The 25,943-nt window shown below is 48.3% G+C and overlaps 8 protein-coding genes across 8 annotated transcripts; 5 read left to right on the top strand and 3 right to left on the bottom strand.

Annotated features, from left to right (window-relative positions):
• Positions 1 to 1,427: 1,427 nt before the first annotated feature.
• Positions 1,428 to 1,885, bottom strand: EURHEDRAFT_378227 (uncharacterized protein; the record flags this gene model as incomplete). The annotated part of the gene is made up of 2 exons (XM_040779050.1): positions 1,428 to 1,587; positions 1,665 to 1,885. The coding sequence occupies 2 exons, from the start codon at positions 1,883 to 1,885 to the stop codon at positions 1,428 to 1,430; spliced, it is 381 nt and encodes a 126-aa protein (XP_040638031.1).
• Positions 1,886 to 2,921: 1,036 nt separating this feature from the next.
• EURHEDRAFT_457659 (dual-specificity mitogen-activated protein kinase kinase) lies at positions 2,922 to 4,603 on the bottom strand (the record flags this gene model as incomplete). The annotated part of the gene is made up of 4 exons (XM_040784450.1): positions 2,922 to 3,054; positions 3,107 to 3,476; positions 3,528 to 3,819; positions 3,872 to 4,603. 4 exons carry the CDS (start codon positions 4,601 to 4,603, stop codon positions 2,922 to 2,924), a joined length of 1,527 nt encoding a protein of 508 aa, XP_040638032.1.
• Positions 4,604 to 7,318: 2,715 nt separating this feature from the next.
• EURHEDRAFT_403313 (GPI anchored serine-rich protein) lies at positions 7,319 to 8,042 on the top strand (the record flags this gene model as incomplete). The annotated part of the gene is made up of 2 exons (XM_040780207.1): positions 7,319 to 7,860; positions 7,922 to 8,042. 2 exons carry the CDS (start codon positions 7,319 to 7,321, stop codon positions 8,040 to 8,042), a joined length of 663 nt encoding a protein of 220 aa, XP_040638033.1.
• An 830-nt stretch (positions 8,043 to 8,872) lies between these two features.
• On the top strand, positions 8,873 to 9,938 carry EURHEDRAFT_85335 (uncharacterized protein). The gene has a single exon (XM_040787672.1). The coding sequence runs from the start codon at positions 9,122 to 9,124 to the stop codon at positions 9,848 to 9,850; it is 729 nt and encodes a 242-aa protein (XP_040638034.1). The 5' UTR covers positions 8,873 to 9,121; the 3' UTR covers positions 9,851 to 9,938.
• A 498-nt stretch (positions 9,939 to 10,436) lies between these two features.
• Positions 10,437 to 14,272, top strand: EURHEDRAFT_378231 (uncharacterized protein; the record flags this gene model as incomplete). Its single annotated transcript, XM_040779051.1, has 9 exons — positions 10,437 to 10,521; positions 10,595 to 10,819; positions 10,892 to 12,975; positions 13,042 to 13,117; positions 13,173 to 13,288; positions 13,338 to 13,354; positions 13,399 to 13,440; positions 13,487 to 13,776; positions 13,836 to 14,272. The coding sequence occupies 9 exons, from the start codon at positions 10,437 to 10,439 to the stop codon at positions 14,270 to 14,272; spliced, it is 3,372 nt and encodes a 1,123-aa protein (XP_040638035.1).
• Positions 14,273 to 14,630: 358 nt separating this feature from the next.
• On the top strand, positions 14,631 to 17,439 carry EURHEDRAFT_86134 (DnaJ and TPR domain protein). Its single transcript, XM_040787673.1, has 2 exons — positions 14,631 to 15,940; positions 15,991 to 17,439. The coding sequence occupies exons 1-2, from the start codon at positions 14,989 to 14,991 to the stop codon at positions 17,196 to 17,198; spliced, it is 2,160 nt and encodes a 719-aa protein (XP_040638036.1). The 5' UTR covers positions 14,631 to 14,988; the 3' UTR covers positions 17,199 to 17,439.
• A 3,992-nt stretch (positions 17,440 to 21,431) lies between these two features.
• Positions 21,432 to 22,335, bottom strand: EURHEDRAFT_457909 (putative cysteine dioxygenase Cdo1; the record flags this gene model as incomplete). Its single annotated transcript, XM_040784464.1, has 5 exons — positions 21,432 to 21,547; positions 21,597 to 21,654; positions 21,708 to 21,845; positions 21,898 to 21,969; positions 22,054 to 22,335. 5 exons carry the CDS (start codon positions 22,333 to 22,335, stop codon positions 21,432 to 21,434), a joined length of 666 nt encoding a protein of 221 aa, XP_040638037.1.
• Positions 22,336 to 22,979: 644 nt separating this feature from the next.
• On the top strand, positions 22,980 to 24,658 carry EURHEDRAFT_515928 (GTP-binding protein RBG1; the record flags this gene model as incomplete). The annotated part of the gene is made up of 10 exons (XM_040786428.1): positions 22,980 to 23,000; positions 23,108 to 23,128; positions 23,194 to 23,236; positions 23,295 to 23,369; positions 23,428 to 23,464; positions 23,521 to 23,591; positions 23,653 to 23,990; positions 24,053 to 24,409; positions 24,465 to 24,585; positions 24,639 to 24,658. 10 exons carry the CDS (start codon positions 22,980 to 22,982, stop codon positions 24,656 to 24,658), a joined length of 1,104 nt encoding a protein of 367 aa, XP_040638038.1.
• Between the last annotated feature and the right edge of the window lie 1,285 nt (positions 24,659 to 25,943).

Consider the following 25,943-nt stretch of genomic DNA (forward strand, 5'->3'; position numbering starts at 1 on the left):
GCCTTGAAGCCCAGAGGATCTCATTCTTCAAGGACACTGTCCACCTGGTATGTATATCACCGATGAGACCAATAAACAGCAGCGTGGCCCTATGCACAATAATCTGTACTCTCTCGGTATTACCTTCGGCGAAGTTCTCCATCAGTGGACACGTCGTGGTCTCTTGGGATAAAAGAAGGTTTAAAACCGAGCGATCCCGCTCTGACACAACGGTTTTAAGCATTTATGCGTTTTTGGGAGTCTAATAGTACAGTGTGTCGTCCGCCACACTACTGCCCTATTCTAGCGCCAACTGTAGCGATGCACGGCTGGATCGAAGCTTCTGGCATATGGCCGTGATCAACCTCCTCGACTTTTATGCTCAACGAAATCAACTAATACCTGTGACTCTTGGTATTCTTCTGAGTTCTTCAGTGTTTGTATGCTTTTCGAGTGGTTTAGCGCAGCGTCCAAGAATTGGAATATTCGATTGAAACGCATTGCTCGTTTTTTATTTCCACGACCGCAAATTTTTAGGTCAAAGGAACGTATATCAGCGAATTCAAAGGTTCGACACGGTCCGTCGACCTGCGGCTTCTTTCGCCCACCCATGGTATAGGGCTGGCAACTATTCCAACCAAACATTTGTGGAACTGTCTGCACAATGGTCCGTGGGCAGAAATCCAACCGAGCAGAGACAAAGAATTCTGCGACAACAAATTTGTAACGCTTCCGGCAGTCATATCTTGATTGAGGTGCTTGTCATGAAAACGAGATTCTGGGTCCGGTCCATTCCCGAATCAGAAATTGACTAGATGTATAACCTGGTAGCTAAGGATCCTTGTCACCGCGGAGTTCTGCAGCACTCCACCATTAGGATGATCTGATGTGCAACGTACTCAATCATGAGAATTGGGCGAGTTTTACCCCAAGGGAACACATTCGTTTCTCTGTTCGTGAGTCTTCCAGATTGAACAGTCGCGTACTGGTTTCACTTCCAATTGAACTTCAGACACAGAACGTGTTCTTTTGATTCCGAGCCCAACATTACTGGCATTTACCTGTAGCAGAAAAACACGATGCTCGTTTTCAACAGAGAATTGTAAAAAAAAAAAAAAAAAACAAAAGAAAAGAAAAGGGAGTGGTAAAGGGCATATATTCCAATTTCACATCTGAGAATTCAGAAATAGCGTTTTGACATCTGTCGTTCTTACACTCCTCGAGATTCGCACTATCCCACATGCGTCTAAAGAGAGTGTAGGCGAGGTCCACAAAGACGAGTCTTTGGGTATTGAGATCATGGAAAGGACGGGTTAGAGAATGAATCAACGTCAGCGTCTTGTGCGACGATGATGTTTCGGGGACACACGTTGTGGAGCCATATATCGCGTTCGAAGAGGTAACTTTCAGAGTCGACGATGGACTTCATCATCTGTTAGTGGGTGTGTTTATAGGAGGCGAAGGAAGATGTCCTGGTTCGCATCTGAAATGTTCATTCCGCCTATATATTCAAGCAGGATCAGTCGAATGGCAAGAGTCCCAGTTGCCTGTGATATCAACGGATATAACCCATAGTAACGAGAAACCGGCAACTCATCTCCCCGAGACCTATGGTAAAAGGGAAGCAGCTCATAAGCGCGAGCATCATGGGTGTAGCACCGATCCATGCTACGAAATAAACTCACGCAGATTTCTCCATTGTCAACGTAGAGCGGGCATAGATCTTGACTACAACCGTTCGACTAGCAGAGAAGAAACTACCATCAAGATCAGGGCTGGCATCTAGGATTTGCACCGCCATAATCTGTGAATTATAGCTGTCTTCGGCTCTGATCAATGCCTCAATCTTCAGGGTCACAAAACCCGGTCCTAACGGTCCGCCGGGCAAGGGGGATATCTCAAACATTGTTCGACTGGGCTCACTTCTCACCTTTCTTGACATTCGGGGCTGGTGGTTCCCAAGCCATCGAATGTCACTCGCGTGGGGAGAGAGAGAGAGAGAGAGAGAGAGAGAGAGAGAGAGAGAGAGAGAGAGAGAGTGTGTGTGTGTGTGTGTGTGTGTGCAAACTGTGAGCCTACAGCCCCTTCGATAAGGATTAAAGGGTTTTGGAAGAGATGTGAATGGTTATCCATGTTTTGATCGTGGATCGAGATAGTAAAATATATAACAAAATAACCGAACGAGCGAGAGGCTTAGATAATACTAAATGATGGAATAAGGTGTCACACAGTTGGTACCTGGCGATTTAGGTGATTGCATATCGAATCTCGATCCACTTGGCACTGGGAGTATTATGATTATACAAGGTTCTCTGGGCCTGAATTAGAGTGTGTATGTACTCCGTATGCAAGCGATATAGAAGCAGTAGATTCTTAAATATATACCTGTCCTGCACCTCAACATATGACAATGATACATTCAATCAAAAGAAATCAACAACACCAAATGTACCAGTTCCAGAACCTTCATGTACCCAACAAAATCAAAAAGAAAACAAGCAATAAATGCATCAGCACGGCAGCACTGCTGACCACTGATAGTTTCCTGCTTTTAACCCATGACCTGAACATGAGGTCGCAGTGCAAAAGATATGTGTAAAAGTTGCCCAATATAATCAAGGAAAGACGTGAAAGAGATGATAAATGACGGTCCTAAAACACCGTCCTCAAAGGAATGACAAGAAACAGACGCTGTTATGGTAAAAGGAGTGTCGTCGTATCACGATTCATGCTGGGTTGACGACCGGGTCAACCATGGGGCCTGCCGTTTGTCGTGAGGTATAAGCATCAGAGGAGAGGCCGTGACATATGCAGAGAGTATTATAGGAAGGATCGAGATAAGAAACAAGTTTCATCGCTGGGATGAAACGTAAATCGGGCGCGGGGTTGAACGAAAAGGGATGCGGTAAAGCTGAGACGGGCAGAGCGGACATGTCAAATCTCTACTCTTTCCAGTCCCACACTTGTTTCAGGAAATTGGCCATGTTGACTTTCTTCTTGCCCTTCATGTCCACCATCCAGGGATGTTCCAGCATCCGCCAAGGAGTGGCTCTGCGGGGAGGCTCTTTCTCAAGACTGAAACCGGTTAGACTTCAGGTATTTAACCAGGGGGATGCACAGTACATACCAGCACTCAATAAAGTATTTGAAACTATCAGACCAGCGGATACCATTTTGCGGCTCATCCTTCAACTTGGGGATCGGTTGGCGGACGATATAGGTCAGGAGGTCGATCAAACCGGCGCGAGGCTGCATCTCGGTACCGTCGGCAGGGAAGGGGAAGCGATGTTGTGCGACTTCGAGCAGAGTTACACCGAGTGACCAAACGTCGGATGTGATGGTATATGATTGACCTGTGATTCGCTCCGGTGCCATATAGTACGAGGTTCCGATAAACGTGTTGGCATCACCCTTGGTTCCGAATTCACCGCTAACTCCAAAGTCGCACAGCTTCACTTGACCATTTCGACATAGAAGGATGTTGGATGGTTTGATATCTGTGCGGATTAGTCATGGCCAATATTGTCTCTGGGGTTGAGAAGACCCACCTCGATGGATAATTTTCCTCCCATGAAGATATGTCAGACCATTCAAGACACCTTCGGCCACCTTGCCCAGCACCTTTTCACCAGTGCGACCACCCAACTTCCTAACTTCCTTATAAATGCTGTCCAAGCTTCCACCTTCACAGAATTCCATAGAGATTGAAATGGTACCAGTCGACTTGTCCATGAATGCACCGTAGTAGCGGCAGATGTGATCCGAAGCGCAATGTTTGTTGAAATTGAGTTCTCGAACAATTTGCTTTTTGACGTCAGGATTTGGGTCCGTAGTGATAATCTGATGTTATTAGCATGCGTGCGTAGATACCAAGCGACCATGTTCAACCAACCTTCAATGCAAACACAGTCTTCCCTTCCTTGAGTCTGCACCTTGTTACTGCACCACCAGCACCTTCGCCCAGACTCCCCAGTTCGACAATCTTCTTTTGTTCACTAGCGGCTAGCCACCCTTCATCATCCAAGTCATCAACATCAAGGGGCCTGCCCTTCTCCAGACTCAACTTGTCCAAATCGGGAATGAGCCCGTTGACACTGCTGTTGTCGCGCTCCGGTACCCCGTTTTCGCGATCAGAGTAAACGGAGCTTATGGCGGACGAAGGATCTGGCGTGCCGCCGGGCGGTTGACGGAGACCCATAGCGAATGAAAGGGTCGAGTAATTCGACGACGAAGCGGAGGCGGGGCCACTGGCTTTCCCGTCGAGGTAAGTATAATTGCCGGAATGATTGTTTGCATCGTTCACGTTGGTAGTCACGAGGGGCGGTGGCGCAGGTCTCCCGTTGACCATCCGAGGCATTTCTTGTGGTACTTCAGAGCTGCTGCCCATGGGGGTTGCGAGTCGCAGTTGCGGAGGCGCCGGGCGGTTTGCGGGACGAGGAGGTTGGATTTGCGGCGGAGCAGCCTGGGTGGCAGGGACAGGATTGCCATTAACGAGCGGACGAGTATTGGGAGATGGCGGAATGCCCAACGTCAACTTGGGCTTGGGAGCATTGCTGTTGTTGCGATTCCTTCCCGGTACGGGCGGTCGGAGGAGAGGGACAGGTGCGGCGGTTGAGGAAGACATATTATCAACGAGGTTGTTCTGCCTGTCACCAGGCAAAAACAACTCGTTGGGATCAGCGGCAGTAGCCAGATCGGCGGTGTTGTTGGAGGACACTTTGGCGATGGTTTGGGGGATAACGATTGAATAAGAGAGAGGGAGTAGTGAGAGAGAGTGAGGAGATCTGTAGCCGTGGGGTCAGGCTGAACACGCGGCAGCTGTGAGATGTCAGCATCGCATTGTCGAGTAAGAACCCTCGCTAATAACGTACCTTTAGAGATGGGATTTAATACAAACGAACGCACCAAACGAGAGAAATCTCGAAAGTCGAGTTGAATGAAGAGAGAAGAAAAAAAGTTGGTTGTTGACGGTGGATGGCGTGTTCAATGGTCACGGGGTGGATCCGGCGGTTTGTAGGCGCCTAAAGGCTGGCAGGCATCACATTTATCTACTTAACAAGAGTAACTGAATATGCAAGTAGTTATATATACTAGAAGACAAGAAGACAATATGGCGATGCATCAAAATGCGATCATATTCTATCTTCAGATACAGATTTGACATGTTCAGCACAGCTTTGACCCACTGAGAGCAAAAATAGTGACAGTTTGGACGGTTGAGGCTGTGAAGCGCCACGATCGCTTCCAGGGTGATGGATAGCAGATGAATGTTGCTATGTATGGTATGTTTGATTGTGATCATATGCTAAAGAAAGAAACAGATTAAGACATGGACTCAGCATTAGGACTGGCGTTAGTGTTATGCATGGAAAAGATCTTGAGCATATCTTAGCACATCTTAGGGGTACGGGGGATGCCCCGATATGGTCCAACGAGGATATACGGAGGTTGCTCTACAGAGTACATGGGAGTCTGTACGGAGGACTCTACATAATCTACTCTGTGCCCTGTACAACATGCAAACTCTATGCTGCTTATCCCGTAAATCGACCGAATCCAGTCCTTTATGCTGGACATGCATATAACAGGATCCTCTGCTGCTCTTATACAGTTCCCCTGTTGATCGGTGGACCGAGACTCCGGTTCTCAGTCTCTCAGAGGCGAATATTTCTCCGTATTCTGCACACCTCAGGACGAAAGAGTCATTTTGAAAGGTTAAGACAAGGTTCGCAAAGTTCAACCTATTAGATACAGTGGCGTAGTCGGGATACTCCGTACTCTGGAGTCCTCCGAAGAGGCTCCTATCTCCATACAGTGCAGAACTCCGAAAAGGAGAGGTTAAGAATAGCATCGAAGACCGAGACCCTGGCGGTATTTATAGTACGAGAATTGATACTTCCAAGTCAAGTCATCAAAGAAGCCCCATAGAATATATATAATGTTTAATAGTTGAAGGGTCGGTAATCAGAGACAGGATAGTCTGGACCTGTTCTGTATACTCCTGAATATCGACATGAACTCTACAGAGTACTCTGGAGTACAGAGTACTATGGACTCTGTAGGGTATCCCGTATGGCACGAGCCCACCGATCATCCTCAGTGAGACTGAAAAGATACTAGCCACAGTGGCTCGGATCCTGCGGAGGAATTCCCCTCGGAAGGTTGGACGTTCATAGTAGTCTCAGCGATGCAGAATTGCCGTGGTTCCTCCGTGTCGGATAGCATGTGTTTGTGCAGTATGTATTGTACCCCGTACTCGAAGTTACAACAATACAAACAGACAGAACTTGGCAGTGTCAAGACTGGATAAGCACTACAGGGTACAGTACTAGTCTGAAAATAGAACTCCTTCCTCTAGAATAATCAATGAATCTGTTCAATGCATAAAGTTTGATAATGAGATGAATAAATTGACATGTTCAGGGCTCTATTTGGCTGGTAAAAACAGTATGGAATTATCCTGAATAATTAATCAAAGAAGCCGAAAAAAGGAAACGAGGCTAAAGTTGGTATCACGCCAATGTTACAAGTGGACCATAACCCACTGTATAATTTACCATTGGATTAAAAGTAAAGGAAAAGACCCATAGCGGGACTTCCAAAGGCTTGAGTGGCCCAACGCTTCAGGAACAGACCCATCGCCAAGAAAACCGCGCATGTGCTTAATGTCTCTGATTGGTGGGGGAGTGTGGTGGTCAGGAACTGAAACGACAACGGTGTGGCTTGGGCAGGGGTACTTGTACAATTTGGGACACTACAGAGTCCATACTTGTACCTGTAGAGCACAAACATAGTAGATACATTTACAGAGTACCCATAACATACAATTATGCCTGTATACAGATGCAAGTTATGCAATACTGTACAAGTTTGTACAGTATTGTACGAATACATACGCAGACTCAGGGGTTCCAGGCCACGCCCGAAAGTTGTCAGCCCGGACTCCTAAAACAGCAAACGAATGACGGGATCAACCCACACTATGTATATAGTGTATTGTATTACATTCGCCACAGACCTACAGAGTCTCCGTACGGTGTCTCACCGTATTACCGCCTACCCTACTCCACTTCTCCTTTTTTTGAGGATATTTTTGTCGACTGCCGATCCTCAGGGCTAATCTCCCAACCCATACAAAGAGGGCCCCGGATCCCGTTTCCTCATCGTTTCTTTTTGTTCTCTCCCAAGCTCAATAAACCAAAGTCTTTCTCTCTCCGTTCTCTCTTCGTTCGACTTCGGTCAGTCACTCTTTTATATATCAATCCTTTGATATCCCAACTATCTTCCACTCTCTTTACATTCTATTTTAAAAAACCACAAAACCCCCAAATCAATCAAAATGCGTTTCACTGCTGCTTCCGTTGCCCTCTTCGCCGGCATTGCTGTCGCCCTCCCCAACGGTGACCTCGAGACCGTCTACTCCACCGAGGATGTGACCATCACCTCGTGTGCTCCCACCGTCACCGACTGCCCCAGCCGTCAGACTTCCACCCCCCAGGCTGTTGAGGCTATCACCTCTTCCGTCCCCGCGGTGGCCAGCTCTGTTCCTGCTTCCAGCAGCAGCCCCGTCGCTCCTGTCGAGGTTCCTTCCAGCAGCCCCGTCGCTCCCGCTGAGACCCCCAGCGGCCCCGCCCCGGCTCCTTCCAGCCCTGCTGCCGGTCCCTCCAGCCCCGTTGTGCCTGTCCAGGTCCCCACCAGCAGCGCCTCGGTTATCCCTGTGACCACCTGCATTCCCACTGTCACCTACTCGACTGTCCAGGTGCCCGTCACCCCCTCCGGCCCCGCCGGTCAGCGTCCCTCTGGCGCTGCTGCCAAGGGTACCAGCTCGGTTCCCGTGATCCCCGCTCCCTCTGGCCAGGGCGCCGCCGGTGGCAACCCTAGGTAAGCTTTTTATTCCCTCTATCAATTGATCTATACATGGAATATATGCTAACTGGAACAGCGGCTCTGCTTCCGCCTCCACCTCTGCTCCCTCTTCCCTCTTCACCGGTGCTGCCAGCTCCGTCAGCAACTCTTTCGGTTTCGCTGGTGCCGCCGCCGCCATGGCCTTCTTCTTGGCTTAAATTATCCCATTCTTGTGTATAATGTAGCCCCGGTCGCTCTGGCTGCCTGGGTGGGTTCCTCTTGATCCCCGGTGGACTGGTGTGAATGGTTGAAGCGTCGTGGGGTTTGTCATTTAGTTTTGTGGTTTTTCGGGAGAGTTAATCATTATATCCCCTTTTTTATTCTTCTCTATACCTATTTTTGTTATTTCTTGGGCTTCCTGGATCGCTTCGGAGTTTATATTAATGTGAAGCGCTTGGTGGCTGAGTACGATTTAATGTAACTCATGAAAGCTTTCACATCTGGTGCAATCTTCGAAGTAATCCAGTTTGTTTTATTTCCTTTGTGATGTTCCCGTGTTTTAGTATATCATCTTCAGTCTATGCATTGTAATTATTTACGAGTCTAATTGTGTGACCAGTTCGTAGACTTCCGTACAACTAGGCCTGTAGGGAACGCCTTGTCTCCGCTGGGCTGACCAGCGAACACCGTGGAGCAAAGCATCCTTCCATGGGGCAGAGCGAACTTATATATTGCTCACACCGTACATTTGGCCCCCGTGATTCAGCCCTACTGGTCATATGGCAAATTAAAGTATCCATTAGCGAGTACGATCTCGAGGCTTGGACGATGACATGAGGATATCGCGTGTGGCAGTGTCAAGGGTTTTTTGCCCGAAACTTCAAGGAAATATCCCCCACGATTCTTTGTTTGATCGTCATTTGTTGGTTAGGCGCATTTATTTTGTTCCTAGTATGTAGGATGATTTTCTTGCAGTAGTTAGTGTTCTTCAAAAAAAAGAGCCTTCCAAAGGTGTAGCCTTTTACCAATTACCAAGTTGGGTAGCTCACAACCTGCTTCAGGCCCGATAAAGGATGAAAGGATTATTAGCACCGCCTTCGATACGGTGTCGCTTTATGTTTATAATTATTTTTATCCTTCCTTCTTTCTGGAATACGATGTCGCTTACTTTACTTCACGCGGTTCCATTCGTCATTAGTACCTATATATATGTGACACCCGACGATTGCGCAGGTCAGTCCCATGGTTCGCGAACATATACACTCCCACTTTCAATTTTCCATACCGCAAAGGCACCATGGATCTTTCCTCGCTTGAAGGTCCTCCAATACCAGATTCCAGTTTCAATGTCCGTACTTCCGCTTGGGTTCCGCGTGGCACGGAGATTCCTCGGATACACCTCGACCCTACTCCATCAACGCCGGCATTGACACCATGGGCGCAAACACCGTACCGGAGTTCGTTCAATTATGACGACTACCCGCCCAGGCCGGCATCTTCTGGATCCACCGCGCTGCGCAGATACTATCGAAACCAAGACGAGAATCCAGAGATCAGACGGAGGAGTTACAACGACGAGCCCCCAGGGTTCCTGCATCCGCCCTCGTCCTCGTCGAACGGATATAGCGTATCAGAGTCCGATTTATCGAACCATCACGCGCATAGCAACGGACCGCGATGCAGAAACACCCTCTTCTGGTGCGAGACCCAACAGACATGGCTTGCTCATGAGCGCCACACGCCGGGGAACACAGCACCCGCGCTTTCAATCCCGCAGTCCCAGTTTACAGAACCATACCATACAGCTTCGCGGGGGTTAGGGCAGAGCCAGAGCCAGAGCCGTGATCGGTATATGGACAGTGATGACATGCCACCTCCGTACGAAAACCATTATTACGATCGCATCCTCGCGGCGCAGCCGATGTTGACGTCGAATCCTCAATATCAGCATCAGAATCGTCGTCCGAGACAGGTGTCAAGATGGGGTGCCATTGCGAGACGGATGAATCGGTCGCCTGGTCCTTAGGCTTGTTCTATTTGGGCTTTTTCTTTTTTCTTTTTCCTTTTGTTTTGTATACGATATGCATGGAAATAGCGTTTGCTGGATTATTGTATTGCATTTACATTGGTGGTCTTTTGTTTTAGCCTTTGTCTTGATTCTGTATTATATCTATGAAGTTTTAATTAAGATACCTCTTTGCAATGTTCATGTTCATATTTGTTCATGTTGCTCTATCACTTTCCCACATCACCTCACCACTGTACACACCTCCATCGACAAGCATTGCTTATACCCATTCAATACCAAAATCAGGCACCTGGATTGAAGACAGTAAACAAACCATGCCCCTCTTTTATATACTCCTCCTCTCATTCCTCTTTTCGCTCTATCTCTCTGCCTCTCCTACTTACTCCTTCCTCTACACGTTGCTCGTTGGATGCAGGACGATATATGCCTCCATCAGAAATTGACCCTCACTTGGATTCTGAATCTTCGTTTGAGCTCCAGGTACGGCTGACCATTTAGCTGCAAATAGACGAAGTGAAAGGAAATTTGATGAAAAATATAGAATCTATCCCCAACCCACGCATCGCAACACAATCTAACCAGCATGAGCACACAAGACAACATTGCTAGATTCCACTACACGACCGAGCAAAAAATCCGCGCTTGGTATACTTGTGGTGGTGATATTGGTACGCTTTCTTCCCAGAACTCTTCTGTATACTTCCTTTGTGGAGAAAGAGAAGAGCTGATGAGATGCGGCAGACCCCTCAACCCTAACCTTCGACCGATCATGGCCGCACATCTCTCCCAAGCTGCACGATATCTATGTCGAGAGGGCACGATATCTGGATAGTTTGGCAGAGCATGGGGTGCTGGTTGATGGGTCGATGTATGAGAATTTCTTCGTGGAGGTTTATATAAGGTATTATCAAGCGAGGGGAGCGGGTGGTGGTAGTTGTGGTGTGCAGGGGGAGGAGGCTATGCCATGTATGTTCCTTTTTTATCCACAGGGGCTCTGAAATAGTGAGTGAATCATGGGTTGATGGGTTAACGGGACAGTGACTACATTTGACGCCTTGCTGGGCGAGCGCATCGGACGAAGAATGAATATCGATGTCAACTCGCTCGAGACGCAGGACAGCGACGAAGACAACACAGATACTCACCCAACATCTACAGAAGAAATTGCCTCCCATCTCTACGGCATTCAACCCCAATCTGAATCTACAATGAACCCCATTCTATCCCGCCTCGAAACTGCTGTTGCCAAAGGCATCCAAACCCTCAACAACCTGCAAGCCTTCCTCACCAACTCAAAGCCCGAAATCGAAAACACCTCCGATGTCTCCGACTGGCTTTCCGAAATCACCAAAATAAAACAATACGCGGCACCCCCCAAAGTCATCATCGGGATAATCGGTAGCACAGGCGCCGGCAAGTCCTCGCTGATCAACGCAATTATCGACGAGGAGAATCTGCTGGGGACAAACTGCATGCACGCTTCCACGGTTGCTGCGACGGAGATTGCGTATAATTATCGCTCGGGGAAGAAGTATCGAGCGGAGGTGGAGTTTGTTTCGAGGGGGGAGTGGAAGAGGGAGCTTCGGGCGCTGGTAGGGGATTTGAAGGAGTGTAAGGGTGATGAGGGTAGTTTGGGTGATCGGGGGCTGGGTGGGAACTCCGAGGCTGCGGTGGCCATAGAGAAGATACGTGCCGTGTATCCGGTGTTGAGCGTGACGGAGATTAAGGAGTTGGATGTTGAGGGGCTTTTGAGGAAGGATGGTGTTTGTGATGTCCTTGGGCAGACTATAGTTGTGGAGAGTGATGATCCCAAGGCATTTGCGAGAGACCTTGCCGTGTATATCGACAGCAAAGGCAAATGTTCCAAGACCGCTACCAACGACACAGGCAAAGGCAAAGCACCCATGCAAACCATCTTAGACAATCATCCCGCAACTAAAACTACTATAATGACAGCCTACTGGCCCCTCGTGCGCGTCGTCCGAATCTACACCAGAGCCTGCGCCCTCTCCACCGGCGCAACCCTAGTCGACCTCCCCGGCATCTTCGACTCCAACGCCGCGCGCGTCGCCGCCGCAGAGGAATACATGAAGAAATGCAGCGCGCACTGGTTTGTAGCACCGATCAACCGCGCCGTCGACGATAAAGTCGCGCAGGGCCTGTTGGGACAGAACATGCGGGTGCAGTTGCTTATGGACGGCGCTGTGAATGACTTGACGTTCATTTGCACTAAGACCGATGATGTTTCTGTGAGTGAGGTACCAGAGTCGTTGCTGAAGAGGGAATCCGTGTCGCCGGATTTGGGGGAGGGGTTGGAGGATATTGGGGTTCTTGAGGAGTGGTTGGTGGGTGCTAAGAGTGAGATTCTAGATATTGCTGAGCGGTTGGAGGAGTTGGGGGTTTGTTCTGAGGGTGGTGGTTCGCAGGGTAGTTCACCTGGTAAGCACAAGAAGAGCATTTCTGTTTCTGTACAGCGGCCTGCTCTCGACAATACCTGTGAGATGCAGTCGAATTCAGGCCTTGTTTCAGACTTAGTCTTAGAAGACGACACCCGCACCCTCAACGACCGCCGCAAAGGACTAACCAGCCTCTACGGAGCCCTCTCCACCGAGCGCTACACCAAAGAAACCCTAGAACATGAAAATCAAGTCCTCCAAACCAACCTCATCCACGAATATATCCAAGCCCGCAACACTTACTCCAAAAAAGAACTCAAACATGACTTTGCGCGTGGAATCCACGCCTTCCACAGCAGGTCCCGACACGTACCGTCTTCCACACAAGACCCTAGCTACTGCCACGCCCTCGAACAAGACCTTTCCGTCTTCTGCGTCTCAACGTGTGCGTACCAGAAACTCCAGGGCCGCTTGCGTCGTGAAGCGCCCGTTTCTGGGTTTAGTGCTCTTGAGCAGACGGAGATTCCGCAGTTACAGGCGCATTGCATCACAGTGACAGAGCAGGCGAGAGAGGCGTCTGCGCTGAGGTTCTTGTTTCATTTGCGGAGGGTGTTGGATTCGATTAGGTTGTGGGCGACGGTGGAGGATGGGGCACGGGTGGTTTCGCAGGGGAAAAAGGTCGAGATCGAGGCGAGGTATTATATTGCTGAGGAGAGTTTTAAGAGGGTGCGTTTCTTTTCTTTTCTCTTTTGTTTTGGGTGGTTGGTTGGGTGGCTGACTGTTGCGTTGCAGGAAGTTGAGCGGACGTGCGAGGGATTGATGCAGGGGATTTGCGATATTTTGACTCTGAACGTCATTCGCAATTTTGGTAAGCGATGAGCATATCGACAAAGCTGGGCGAAGTGCAATTATTGACGTCGCAGGCGATGCTTCGATTTTGGCGAGCAAGAAGTGTGATGAGACCGTCAAGGACTGGAGCGACCTCAACTACAACACGTACAAAGCCGTCTGTTGCCGACAGGGTGTTTTTAGATTCCATGTTAGTACATTATGTTGTTATTTACGAGTGTCCAAGCTAACTTCCACAGAACTGGAACCAGGAGTTGTAAGTGGCATCCGTGCTTGGTGTGTTCAATACTGACAGTGTAGGGCCAATCTTGTCATTGAACCATTGCTGTGCGATTGGATAAAGTAAGGTATCTTGAGCTGCTATCTCTGCAAAAGCTAACCTGTCAAGTGCTTTTGAAAATGAGATGCCCCTGGAAGTCGACTGGTTCACCCAGTTGATGAAGACTCATCTGCAAGCGTTCCATACCCATGCGATCTCAGCCGCTGAGATCATCCTCTCCGACGAAATCAAGAACGAGCTCAAAGAAATTTGGAAGGTTCAGTACAAGGTAATGAAGAGAGATGTGGTCCACACGGTCAACAGAGCAAGACGCAAGCAACGCGGAATCAACCGAGAATTTGCCGTTGGTGTGGAAGAATACTTGCATCCCGCGTACCTGAAATGCGCCTATGAAAATGGTAATATTATCATCCCCTATACTGTTAAAGTTAAAGTGATTTAAAATCAAACAAAACAGGCTCCGGCATGTTCCACCGTATGCGAGAACACATCCGCACCCAAAGCACCGGAATCGAGCTCTTCCAGCATAGCACCGACCGAGTTAAATCCGAATTGATCAAGCTGCTGGACAAGATCGAACACGATCTGATCTCCATCACCACGCGTCTTATGGAACAAACAACGCGCGACTACACTACTTGCATCATCACCCCGCTGGTCCAGCAGCTCACATCTTCAAGTCAGAGTCAGGCTCGGATCAAGCGGGAGGCGGCGGATGTGGCCCGGGAAGCTGAGACGGAGCTTGGGCTCGATGAGCTGTTGAATAACGTTAATACTACTGCTGCTACTACTGGTACTAGTCATGGGCGTGGCCCGTGGGAAGGTGATGGACGTGATGGGCAACGCGAGCGACACGCGCTGGAGACTATTAAAGAAGAAGATGAGAGCGAGTAATAGGGGGGACAAATGTGACAGATGGATTGATTGTTGGACTTTTGGCGGGAACAAACATCGGTACAGATGTCCTTTCGGAACCCCGTACTCTGGTACAGACTCGGATAGCCACACCATCTACAGGATTCCGTACCTTCCACTACTGCTACTGGTTGCTGTCCACGAAAAGCAGAATAATCATTCTAATAGTCTCTGTAAAATACCAAAAACCAGTACTTACACGGCCCGGCAATCCCACTGTGACTGCGCTAAACACAGACCAGCAGCTCGTCCAGCCTCCATGATTTTTTCCCATCTGCTGCGCTTCTTTTCTTCTCCTTCGTCACTCGTGGTTTCTTATTGATTTCTTAATTCTGGCCTGTCAGAATAGATCGACGGGCCAGCGAACAGTTCAGATTGGTATTTCTCTGTTATATATCAGCTGTCTTCCAGGTTTTTATATGAGCGGTCTGGTTTTTCATCTTCTTCCACTGCCACCGTCACCAAGATACAACCACTAAATATACAGCTATTTACCACCGAATTGTATCCGAATTTGACTGGATCATGGATTAATGTGTTCTAACTGCTTCCACCGTCTCTTTTGAGCTCTTCTGCTACACAACGTGCTATACACAGCGTATATCTCTCTGTATACCGACTCCGGCCAATCCGCACAATTCCACCGCCTTCGTCCCGATTCGATCGAAAAAAAGAAGAAAAAAAAAAAGTTTCCAATGGTTCTCCCTCACTTCTTCTCACGAGACAAATTCAAGACCAAAGATAAGGGAAAAGAAGAGAAGAAGAGCAAGAGCAAACCCAAGCACACTGTTATCCCTCCGGTTAATCCCATTAAACAACCTTCCTCCCCTCCACCGGTGAATCATATCCAACGCAAACCCCATCCTCAGCAGCCTACACCACAGGCTTCAGCTCCTCCACAACCACAACCTCAGTCTCACCCGCAATCTCGTCCTCCTCCATACTCTCCTCCGCCACCACCTCCGAAATCCTTTGATAGAGCGACCAGTCTTCGTACCTCGTCTCGCCACCCTCCGTCTTCTACCTCTGGTACGACTGCGACTGCGACTGCGGAACCTGAAATACCTCCGCCGCCGCCGCTACATCGTCTTCCTCCCAGGCACAAGACTGTCTCTCACCACGCTCACTCGCGTTCTCATAACTCCGCCATCCCAGTCTCTCCTTCGTCCGCTACTCCCTCGCCGGCGTCTTCCCCTCCTACGTCGACATCGACGACAACCTCTCCTCCCCACCATAGGTCGTCGCCTACTAAACCTACTGCCACATCTCGCTCTCAATCCCTACACGCGCATAGTCGCTCTTCCTCATACCCACCTAAAAAAGCTCCTCCTCCTTCCTTTTCATCCTCGAGGTTCAGCTTTTCGCCTCGGTCCTCGGCTTCCAATCGCCACTCCAAACACCAGGATACTCACCCGTTGAACCTCCCACCTGACGAGCTCCGTCGTTTGTCGGCTATGGCTGCTGCCCGCGACGAATCTGTAAACGCAATGGACATTGACAACAAGAACGGGGCCAATGGCTCCGCAGAGAAGAGCCCTACTCCTCCGCCGCACCGCTCTGGTGGTGAGGCGGAAGCATTCAAATTGGCTGGAAACAAGTTCTTCAAGGAGAAGAACTATAGCCGTTCCGTTGAGGAATTCACCAAGGGTGTGTATCGTCTTATGTTCTGAGATTGGTGTGTCATGCTGACTCTTTAGCCCTTGAAATTGAACCCAATTCTCCCGTTTTCCTTTCGAATCGTGCTGCTGCTTACATGGCAGCAAACCGTTTCCTCGAGGCGCTGGAAGACGCTGAGCGTGCCAAGCAGTTAGATCCGGCAAACGCCAAGGTCATGTACCGTATGGCTCGTATCTTGACCAGCTTGGGTCGTCCCGTTGAGTCTTTAAATGTCCTTTCTCAAATCCAACCCCCTGCCTCGGCTGCCGACCGTGCACCCGCAGAGAAGATGCTGCGTTTCATCAACCAGGCCGAAGAGATCCTCACTCAGGACCGTGGGGTATCTATGATGGTTTTCTGTCTCGACCAAGCCCGCCAGATGCTCGGTGCCGGTGTCAAGGAGCCCCGGAAGTGGACCTTGCTCACCGCAGAGGCACAGCTGAAGATGGCCAACGACAACGCATATGGCAAGGCACAGGACATTGCCATCAACATGCTCCGGGAGAACAACCAGGACCCCGATGCTCTGCTCATCCGCGCCCGGGCATTCTACGGCATGGGTGACACCGACCAGGCTCTCAAATACCTCAAGATCTGTCTGGGTTTGGATCCCGACATGAAGAAGGCTATGGTTATGCTGCGTATGGTGCAGAAACTGACCCGGACAAAGGAAGAAGGAAACGCCGCCTTCAAGGCCAAGGACTACCGCAAGGCCATTGATCTCTGGTCGCAAGCCCTGTCCGTTGACTCGAAGAACAAGGACGTCAACTCTAAGATCTTGCAGAACCGTGCTCAGGCATACATCAACTTGAAGGATTATGACAGCGCCGTCAATGACTGCAACGAAGCCCTGCGGCTCGACCCCGGGTACACCAAGGCCCAGAAGATGCGTGCCAAGGCTCACGGTGCCTCTGGTAACTGGGAGAAGGCTCTCCAGGACTACAAGTCTGTTGCGGAAGTCAACCCGGGAGAGAAGGGCATTCACGAGGAGATCCGTCGTGCTGAGCTCGAGCTCAAGAAGTCGCAGCGCAAGGACTACTACAAGATCCTTGGTATTGAGAAGGATGCCTCGGAACAGGACATCAAGAAGGCCTACCGTAAGCTGGCCGTCAAGTACCACCCTGACAAGAACCGTGACGGTGAGGCCGGTGATGAGAAGTTTAAGGAGATTGGCGAAGCCTACGAAACCTTGAGCGATTCTCAGTATGTTTTTTTTTACCCCGCCTTATCTTTTGATTCAACTTGCTAACACTCTTCTACAGAAAACGTGCTTCCTACGACAACGGTGACGACCTTATCGACCCTGCTGACATGTTCGGTGGTGGCATGGGCGGTGGCATGGGCGGTATGGGAGGGATGGGAGGGATGGGAGGGATGGGAGGAATGGGTGGTATGGGCGGCGGTGGTACCCATATCAATATCGATCCCAACATCCTGTTCAACATGATGAACGGTGGTGGCGGCGGTGGATTCGCTGGCGGCGGATTCAGCGGTGGTCAGCCTCGTGGTGGATTCGGTGGATTCCCATTCTAAGCCCCAACGGTCAGACAGTGCGATTGGGTGACCGTCTTCCCATTGTCCACCAACGATAAAAAAAAAAAAACTTAAAAGATAATAAAGGAGGACACGACAGACATGAGTATGAAAAAATCTGTTCATCCTTTGGTTTATTCGACTTTGTGTGTTTCTCTCTATGATTCTGTGATTGTGATTGATTGGATGATGGTGCCATGTCCTGCGATGATTCCCCCCGGGTGTGCATTGCATGTTCTGCGACTGCTTTGCAGCTGATGTTTATAGACTGGGCGTTGTCTTCTCTCTTCTTTTCCTTTCCCCCTTTTCTTTTTAATTCTTTATTCCATATGTCTATTTTCCCCTTTCTTTTTTTTTTTTCGTTCTTCCCTCCAAGCAGCAGTATAGGTGGGATGTGTTATTTCTTCCTTTTCATCATTTTCTGTTCCCTTCACGTCATTGCCATTGCATGGGGAAAGAGATATTGAAACGAGAAAAAGAGGGCTTCGTTTGCTTTTCCCTTTTTGCTTACATTATCCATTTTGATTATGATAAAGACATTGCTACGGCGTTTATATACTCATTGAAACGGGATGGTATTGATATTGATGGCTGACTGTGTTGCTGTCTGCGATTTTCGGGACATAAGCTCTTGTCTTGGTTCTTTGGTTTTAGCATTGAGTAGAACGATGTAACGACGCAGATTTTGCTTGAAATATGTTCGTTCAGTCCTTGTAGTCTCTAACTGCGATTTCCAAAGAGCAGTCTGCATGTCTTGAAGGCGGCAGTCACATGACGGTACGATAGTTCTCGCATCATTTATCATTGATCCTGATATTTGAAGCAACCTCCAAACCTCACCAACGGGCAGTGAAATCAACAGTGAATACTCTACTCGAAGCTCAGAACATGAAGCCTTTAAACCCTTACCGACGGGGCCTCGAGCTCACCGTTCAATCATACACCCTTCCACATCCACGGACTATGATCATTGGAAATGTACCAACCCCGAGAAGAACGAATGGCAAGAACTAAGCCCGGAGGATTATGGGTGTCGACGTTGATTTCCTTGTATACCTCTGTTTTTCTATCGTTCAATCCATTCTTCAATGTTAGATTAAGGAGAAGAGCTTTTAAACAATGAATTTTATAATGGCGGTCCATAGACTTTTATGATAACTTAATCCACCACAGGGCTTGCTCTTAAGAATAGACGACATGCTATGTACATTTGAAGGACATCTCTTAGCCCCCCGTGCATCAATAATGTGTAGGAAAATGAGGAACTCGCTGCGTCACCCTTTTTCGTCCTCACCATCCTCCCGCTCACGATAGTGGCCCATGTTTCTCGCGCCAGTTGCAGTTGTGCAGCTCGTGATCAAGATCCAGATTGCCGTTCTTCTCACTCCCAGAATCTTGAGACGGTTCGTCGGATTGTCTGCTGTTTTGAGCTTGAAGGAAGAGCTCGTCAAACTCGTTAATCTAAGGGGGCATCCAACACAGTGATCCGCGTTTCCTGAGATTATGGTTGTGGAGACAGTACTTCTGATCATCACACAAACCAAGCTCATGGAACTAACATAGAATTTCGGCTTTATTTTGAATTTTTATCGTTTTTTTTTAAATCATGTAGATAGGTGCAGTTTTCGAATTTCCGACGTTTATTACCAAATGCGACCTTCAAAGACACCGTGGAAGAAAGAAAACGAAAGTGTTGCGACTTTATGGGCTGTTGCTAGTTGTATAGGCTCGAATCTTGCCAAGTATTTTGTTGAGTGACCGGTAATATGCAACTGGAGTCCAAGATCCTGCCTTAAGGTGTGACCTCTAACCCAGTACGGCCTTCTGAGAGTTGAGCAGCTGATGCATTTGACAATTAGAGAGAATGTTGGACCAGCGTTTAGTTCTTCGACAAAGACGGGCACCGAAACGCATGGTACGACGTTCTCGACTGAGTCCAAATATTATGAGTCATTGAGGAGTTGTAGGGGGCACTGAAGAACAGAACAGAAAGATCCTGCAAGTCGTGAGCAAAGCTAGATAGAAAAAAGGCCGTAACAACGCAACCAAAAATATAAATATTGGGCCAAAGATGTCAACTTTAGCCTAGCCAACCTCAGACATCTATCCCTGCGCACCAGAATGACAACTCGTTTATTTTGTGTATATAGCGTATAAACCGAGCTGGCAATGATATAATAGTCCGCAGTCGTTGTTTGCTTTAAGTGTTTTTTTGTTGCACAGTTGGCTCCCAGGATAGCGTAGTATTTAGTTTAGTACGCATATATCGCCATGTTCTGTCGACACAAGGCGACAACTCTAGTTGTCTGATACCATCCTTCAATTCGCGTGTTCGACTCGTGAGGGTACACAAAACGTTACATGTTTATACAAATCTTTCAAGGGTTTCGGTTCTAAATCATAAGGTGTCTCCCCATGGCCTGCGAAACAAAGGGATGTGTAGGTGTCGATGCAGGGCGACAGTTTTGGTTATTAGTCATCGAATGTCGTTACGGATCTATTGGAGACACCAAGCCGGGTGCTCAAGATCATAATAGCCCGTTTTCTGGTAGCTGATGTTGGTAATGACAGCTACTTCCATGCGTGGTTTCGGGTTTTCTGTCACTTCAACCAAGCTTTCAGACTGCAGTAGAGGTAGATGCATAGTATACTCATGCGTTACTCGTATCGAATAACGATCGGTATTCTTTCAAGGTAGAAGTTGTGATGGCCTGTACTATTAATTAGCGATTTCTTATAGAAATATCTCAAAGAATGACAAACCTGCGCGCGGCGCAGAAAGCAGATTGTGGTTATTAGTCTTGGGAAGCCCATGTCTGTGTGTGGTCACTTTGCCGGGCATAAGATCGTGCAGAGTATGCTTTGAGCGATGGCGAAGCCTTGGGAGTCTCAGGTCGTCACCTGGTTCCAAAAAAAAAAAAAAGATCACTTGCTGCTTTGGGGGATGATATACATACGAATCACTTGATAAAAGCAGCGGTGTTATGACGTTAGACCTATTCCCAAGTCGATTGAACTTGAGGGCCACATTCTTACCAGCCCTAGCCGAATGGCCCAAGACAGATCCCAACACGCACCGCGAAGATTATTCTCTTGTATATAGACCGTGTATACATCAAGCCCACAAATGTAGGATAGTCCCACCATCGTTGTTCGCCGTTGAGGCGTTCTCGTGTTCAGAACGTCGGTAAGCCAAATTGGCTTTAGGTAGGTAGTCTCGTTTCAGCGGGAAAATGTATAGCGAGGGGGGAATTTCACTAGAGACAAAAACTGTTAATTCGAAAGTTCAAACAGGTAGAATAAGGAGGGACAGGGTTTACTGAGACTCTTCTGTGCTATGGCCACTCATGGTGATCAACTATATATATTGGGCCCATAATTATTGAAGCTCCGAGTAGTTGTTCTGTTTGGAAAATGGGTGCTTCAGTATAAAACATAATATAGTGGAGTGGTTGACCATGAGAGGGAATCAATAAAGTAAAAGGTATATATATAGAGGCAGTCAGGTGACCTTATTGGAACGTTCAATAAAACCACAAAACACAGGATATGGGACGAAGAAGACGGCGATACCTGTGCCCCAGTAATGTTACTGCAGTGAATCTGTCTGATCCTAGAACCAGAGACGTGCAAACGATTGTTTCGGGAAAACGCAGATATAGAAAAAAACATGATGTGACTAGTCAAGCACGGCCTTGGCAAAGAATGTATAAGAATTGATAAGGTGGGTATCCATTCTAGACAAAACTAACTATTAAGAATAATGCATATAACAGAACTGCTTGTACTTGAACTGTGACTATACCGTTCAAGGGATAAGCAAAAGCATATGAATAGTCGCCAAGCATAGCAAACAAAATTCGTTACGGCGTAATCTTCTGTTTCCCAATCATGTCCATGAAGCTATGTTGAGTCGCCATCGTATCACATCGTTAGGCGACAAGGCCATTTAACTTCGCACTCCTCGTACCGAGTAGAAATTGTTCTGGTTGATATGCTTTGCTTTGCCGGTTTTCTCGTCAAAGATGGAGCAACCGTGTAAAGCAGCATAAGGTGGTGTATATACTGTAACTATCAGTACCGGACAAAGGATGAAAGATGAGGCAATACCTACAGTGTAATGAGACGGCAAAGTTGTTCGGATCAGGGTTGGAGATTTTGTGAAGACCCAACTGGGCAAGAGTTAGTTTCCCATTTGAGATACCAGTACTGCAGGGATACGTACTTCATCAGACATGTAGGTGACCTGGTCTCTGCCATAAAGAGTCTCCCTCCTCACCTGTGGAGGCGATACTTGTCCATGCTCGACCTTCTCTTGATCTGGCCATGAATAGAGGGTCTCTTGGAGGGTGCCTTTGAGGATCTGCACAAGTCAGTTAGGCCGCGGTGCTTCGACTTCAACATGCAATACCTACCTTCATGACGCAGTGTGCATTGGCATGATCGTGGATCACGCTGCTCTTCCCAGGACTCCAAACTAAGATAAGCTGGCAAGAGCGACGCATTAGCATGTGATCCAACGGTACAGCTGACCCAACTACCTGGTTTTTGGGTCGTCAAGCGCCACTCACCAAGTTACTCTTCCCATTCCCCTCGTCAATGAGGTTCCTTGTATACGGCCGACTACTATCCCCCAGTGCATATTGCGCCCATTCCTCTGAATTAGAGATATAACCCTCCATCAGGCGCTGGATATCGAGTGGGTCGACGTCATCCGAATCAAGCCCCGAGCTTGGCCCTAATGCGGCGCTAAGATCGTGGACGAGCTTCTCGAAAGCAGTGTCTGGGGGAGGAGTAGGGTTCTGGTTTGGGATGGCCGGAGGAGAGGCTGATCCGTTGCTGATGTAGGGCATATTGATAGACGATAACGTTTTCTGTGGATATTTGGTAGGTTCGGTTGTTTCACACAAGGTGGTATAGATGTTCGAGGTATTTATGGTTATCAATAGAGTAGTACTTTAGGACTGAGATCGCCGATAAACGCGGTCTGGGGTATATCGAGCAGAAGGACGGAAAGAAAGAAGGACTGCGAAGAACCAGACCACAAGGTCAATTGCGCTTTATATCGAGTATCGAATTGCACATACGTCACACCGGTCCTTCCTCGGTAGTAATACAGACAAATGGATGCGGTGTAGGTACATCTGATAGTATACAGATAAAAGAATGTAGGATATGTAGCAGCAAGTACTATATCTATCGCAAAAGTCCGGTCGGGTCGGCGTCTTCAGGAGAGAACGGCGACTTCGCACGCCATCCGAAGATAAGCGATAAGGTGCCTAATGTCGCCTAAGGCGACAAGGCATGCACGCCACTCCGCCTGACTAAACCGGCGAATGAAAGTGGCGGCCACAATCAAAGTCTCCATATCCTATCCTTTTTGAAAACTGACGTACGGGTTCTGCGCAGCATTGCAAGCCAGCTTCTTGAAGACCTCAGATTTATCGCTTTTTTTTATACAAGAGACAGAGGGTGACCCTCGTATCTTACCGTCAAGATGTCGACCACCGTGGATAAGGTAGGTTGCTCACGCTTTTTTACATCGTCCCTTTTTTTTTTTTCAGTCGCCCGAATGTTGAAAAGCAATTGCAAAACGAATTTGACTAACACCATGTTCACCTATAGATCAAGCAAATCGAGGACGAGGTTCGTGCTAAATCGGTTCGACCCTTGCGCGCACAAGAATTTGCATACTGATAATCATCATGCAGATGGCTCGGACTCAGAAGAACAAGAACACCTCCTTCCACTTGGGTATGCGCGCACAGATGAAAAGGAGCAAAACCGGATTTTAACTGACGGGATGGTATAGGACAGCTGAAGGCTAAGCTGGCGAAGCTAAAGAGAGAACTTTTGACCCCGTCCGGGGGCGGTGGTGGAGGTGGCGGTACGTGCTTTCCCATCGTGCATATTTGATATCATGTGCTAACGGGCGCCATGTTCAGCTGGTTTCGATGTTGCCCGTACCGGTGTCGCGAGTGTGTACGTCATTTCTTGAATTCCCGCGTTAGTCGAACGAACGGTATTGACTTGGACAGTGGTTTCATTGGTTTCCCGTCCGTCGGAAAGAGTACTCTGATGAGTAGATTAACAGGCCAGCATTCCGAAGGTTCGTGTGAAACAACAGTACTTTCTAAGTGAAAGTAGGGTTAGCTGACTAGGCTTTGAAGCTGCTGCCTATGAATTCACAACTTTGACCACCGTGCCCGGACAAGTGATGTACAACGGCGCCAAGATTCAGATTCTCGATCTTCCGGGTATTATTCAGGGTGCCAAGGATGGTAAAGGTCGTGGTCGTCAGGTTATTGCGGTGTCGAAGACGTGCAACCTAATCTTCATCGTCCTCGATGTCAACAAGCCTTTGGTCGACAAGAAGGTTATTGAAAACGAATTGGAAGGGTTCGGCATCCGTATCAACAAGCAACCTCCCAACATCGTTTTCAAAAAGAAGGACAAGGGTGGTATCGCCATCACGAGCACCGTTCCCTTGACCCATATCGATCACGACGTAAGTGGCGCATCTCTTGCGGGTTTTGCGGGTTTTGCAGCGGCTAATTCGCGCGCTCACAGGAAATCAAAGCTGTCATGAACGAATATAAGATTTCTTCGGCCGATATTTCTATTCGTTGCGACGCCACCATTGACGACCTGATTGACATCCTGGAAGCCAAGAGCCGAAGCTACATCCCCGTCATTTATGCGTTGAACAAGATTGACTCCATCACGATCGAGGAGCTGGACCTTCTTTACCGTATTCCGAACGCCTGCCCCATCAGTTCCGAGCACGGCTGGAACGTCGATGAATTGTTGGAACAGATGTGGGAGAAGCTCAACCTGCGGAGAATTTACACTAAGCCCAAGGGCAAGGCGCCGGATTACACAGCACCCGTTGTGCTTCGGGCCAATGCTTGCACGGTGGAAGATTTCGTACGTATATTGCGGTTTATGAATTCCGTGATGAGTAATACTGACTACGTGCTAGTGTAATTCCATTCATCGGTCGATCAAGGAACAGTTCAAGCAAGCTATTGTGTACGGACGCTCAGTCAAGCACCAACCGCAGCGTGTCGGACTTACGCACGAGCTCGCTGATGAAGATATTGGTGGGTAACCCCATGCATGAGAACTAAAGAGAGACGATACTAACTGACCACAGTGTCGATTATCAAGCGGTAAAGGGAGACCCCGAAATCGACCTTTCAAAGCCCGGAGAGAGCCGCGGGCCAATCGCGCTCTAGGGAGATTCTCCGGGAACCCGTGCTGGTGTGTCTCGCGGGATTTATTCTTCTACCAACCCCAGCACCCAGCAGGCCCGGCTCTTGTGCGATTGATCTCGGCGAGAAAAATATGCGATAGAGTTTGATGAGAGGGGAACAGGGAGAGTTATCTATGCAGCCAGTAACAAGCTGGTATTGCATGTTACTTGTTCGGGATAGGGATGATTTGAAATGATGATGAGTTAGTATGTACTTATGTCCAGTCGTCTTTTTATTCGTAACGTCCCATTTTTTGTCTGAGGGACTGGCGTGTTTTCCTTTTGAGGTCATCTGAAGAACCGAATGACTTCTATTTCCATATATAGCTTCCAAACGAAAACGAGAAACAAAAGTTCTGAAAGTCAATCGGACTCATCCTCTACTTCGTACTCCGTACAATCCCTCCTTATCCAGAACTCAGCCTCGTCCACGCAAAAATAGGGAGAAAAAGAAAGGGGCCCTAAATCTAGACCAGGTCCATCACTAACGGTTGTATTGGCATGTCTGATCCTGACGCGTAGGTTTCGATTTCTCGATCCGGATTCGGGGCAAGTCCGGACGTCGTGCCCTGGGCGTCCATATTGCAATAACACCTAGAATACTCGAAACCTGTGCGAGGATCGAGGACGCGATTGGATTTGTGTAATCCTTGTGTAATACACGGCTTGCCAGTGGTAGTGATACTTGATAGGTTGTAGTACTTGGTACTATTAGTAGTTATATCTATGCAGAAAAGCAGCAGGGTCAACTAGGAGGTCAATGATAACATGGCATAACTCCCTTGATCGAACCGAATCCTAGCTCGCCCGAGTAAGTCCTTGTAAAAGATCAATGGCCTGGCCTAACCAGAACTGCCTTGATTAACACAGCGCATCATTAAGAAGCGGCCTATGCGGGCTTGAGAGCTGTCAGGAAGTGGACTATTGGCGGTTTAGTAGGTTATCTAGATGATCCTATTCTTAATAGACAGTACTTGTTCTAGTACCAGCGTGTAATTAGTATGCACCAATACTTGTAAGTACTTGTACCAGTACCGTACGAGTAGTTACATGTTACTGTACGGACGGAGCTGTGCGGAGATATCACTGAGCATCATCCGCAATACGCCGATCTACCCGAAGGATAATCGTACGGAGTTCCTATACTTGTACAAGTACATGTACTGGTAGTGATCCTGGTGAGTATGTACTCGTCTCGTATGAATA

Source organism: Aspergillus ruber (genome assembly GCF_000600275.1).
Source record: "Aspergillus ruber CBS 135680 unplaced genomic scaffold scaffold00016, whole genome shotgun sequence".
NCBI lineage: Eukaryota > Fungi > Ascomycota > Eurotiomycetes > Eurotiales > Aspergillaceae > Aspergillus > Aspergillus ruber.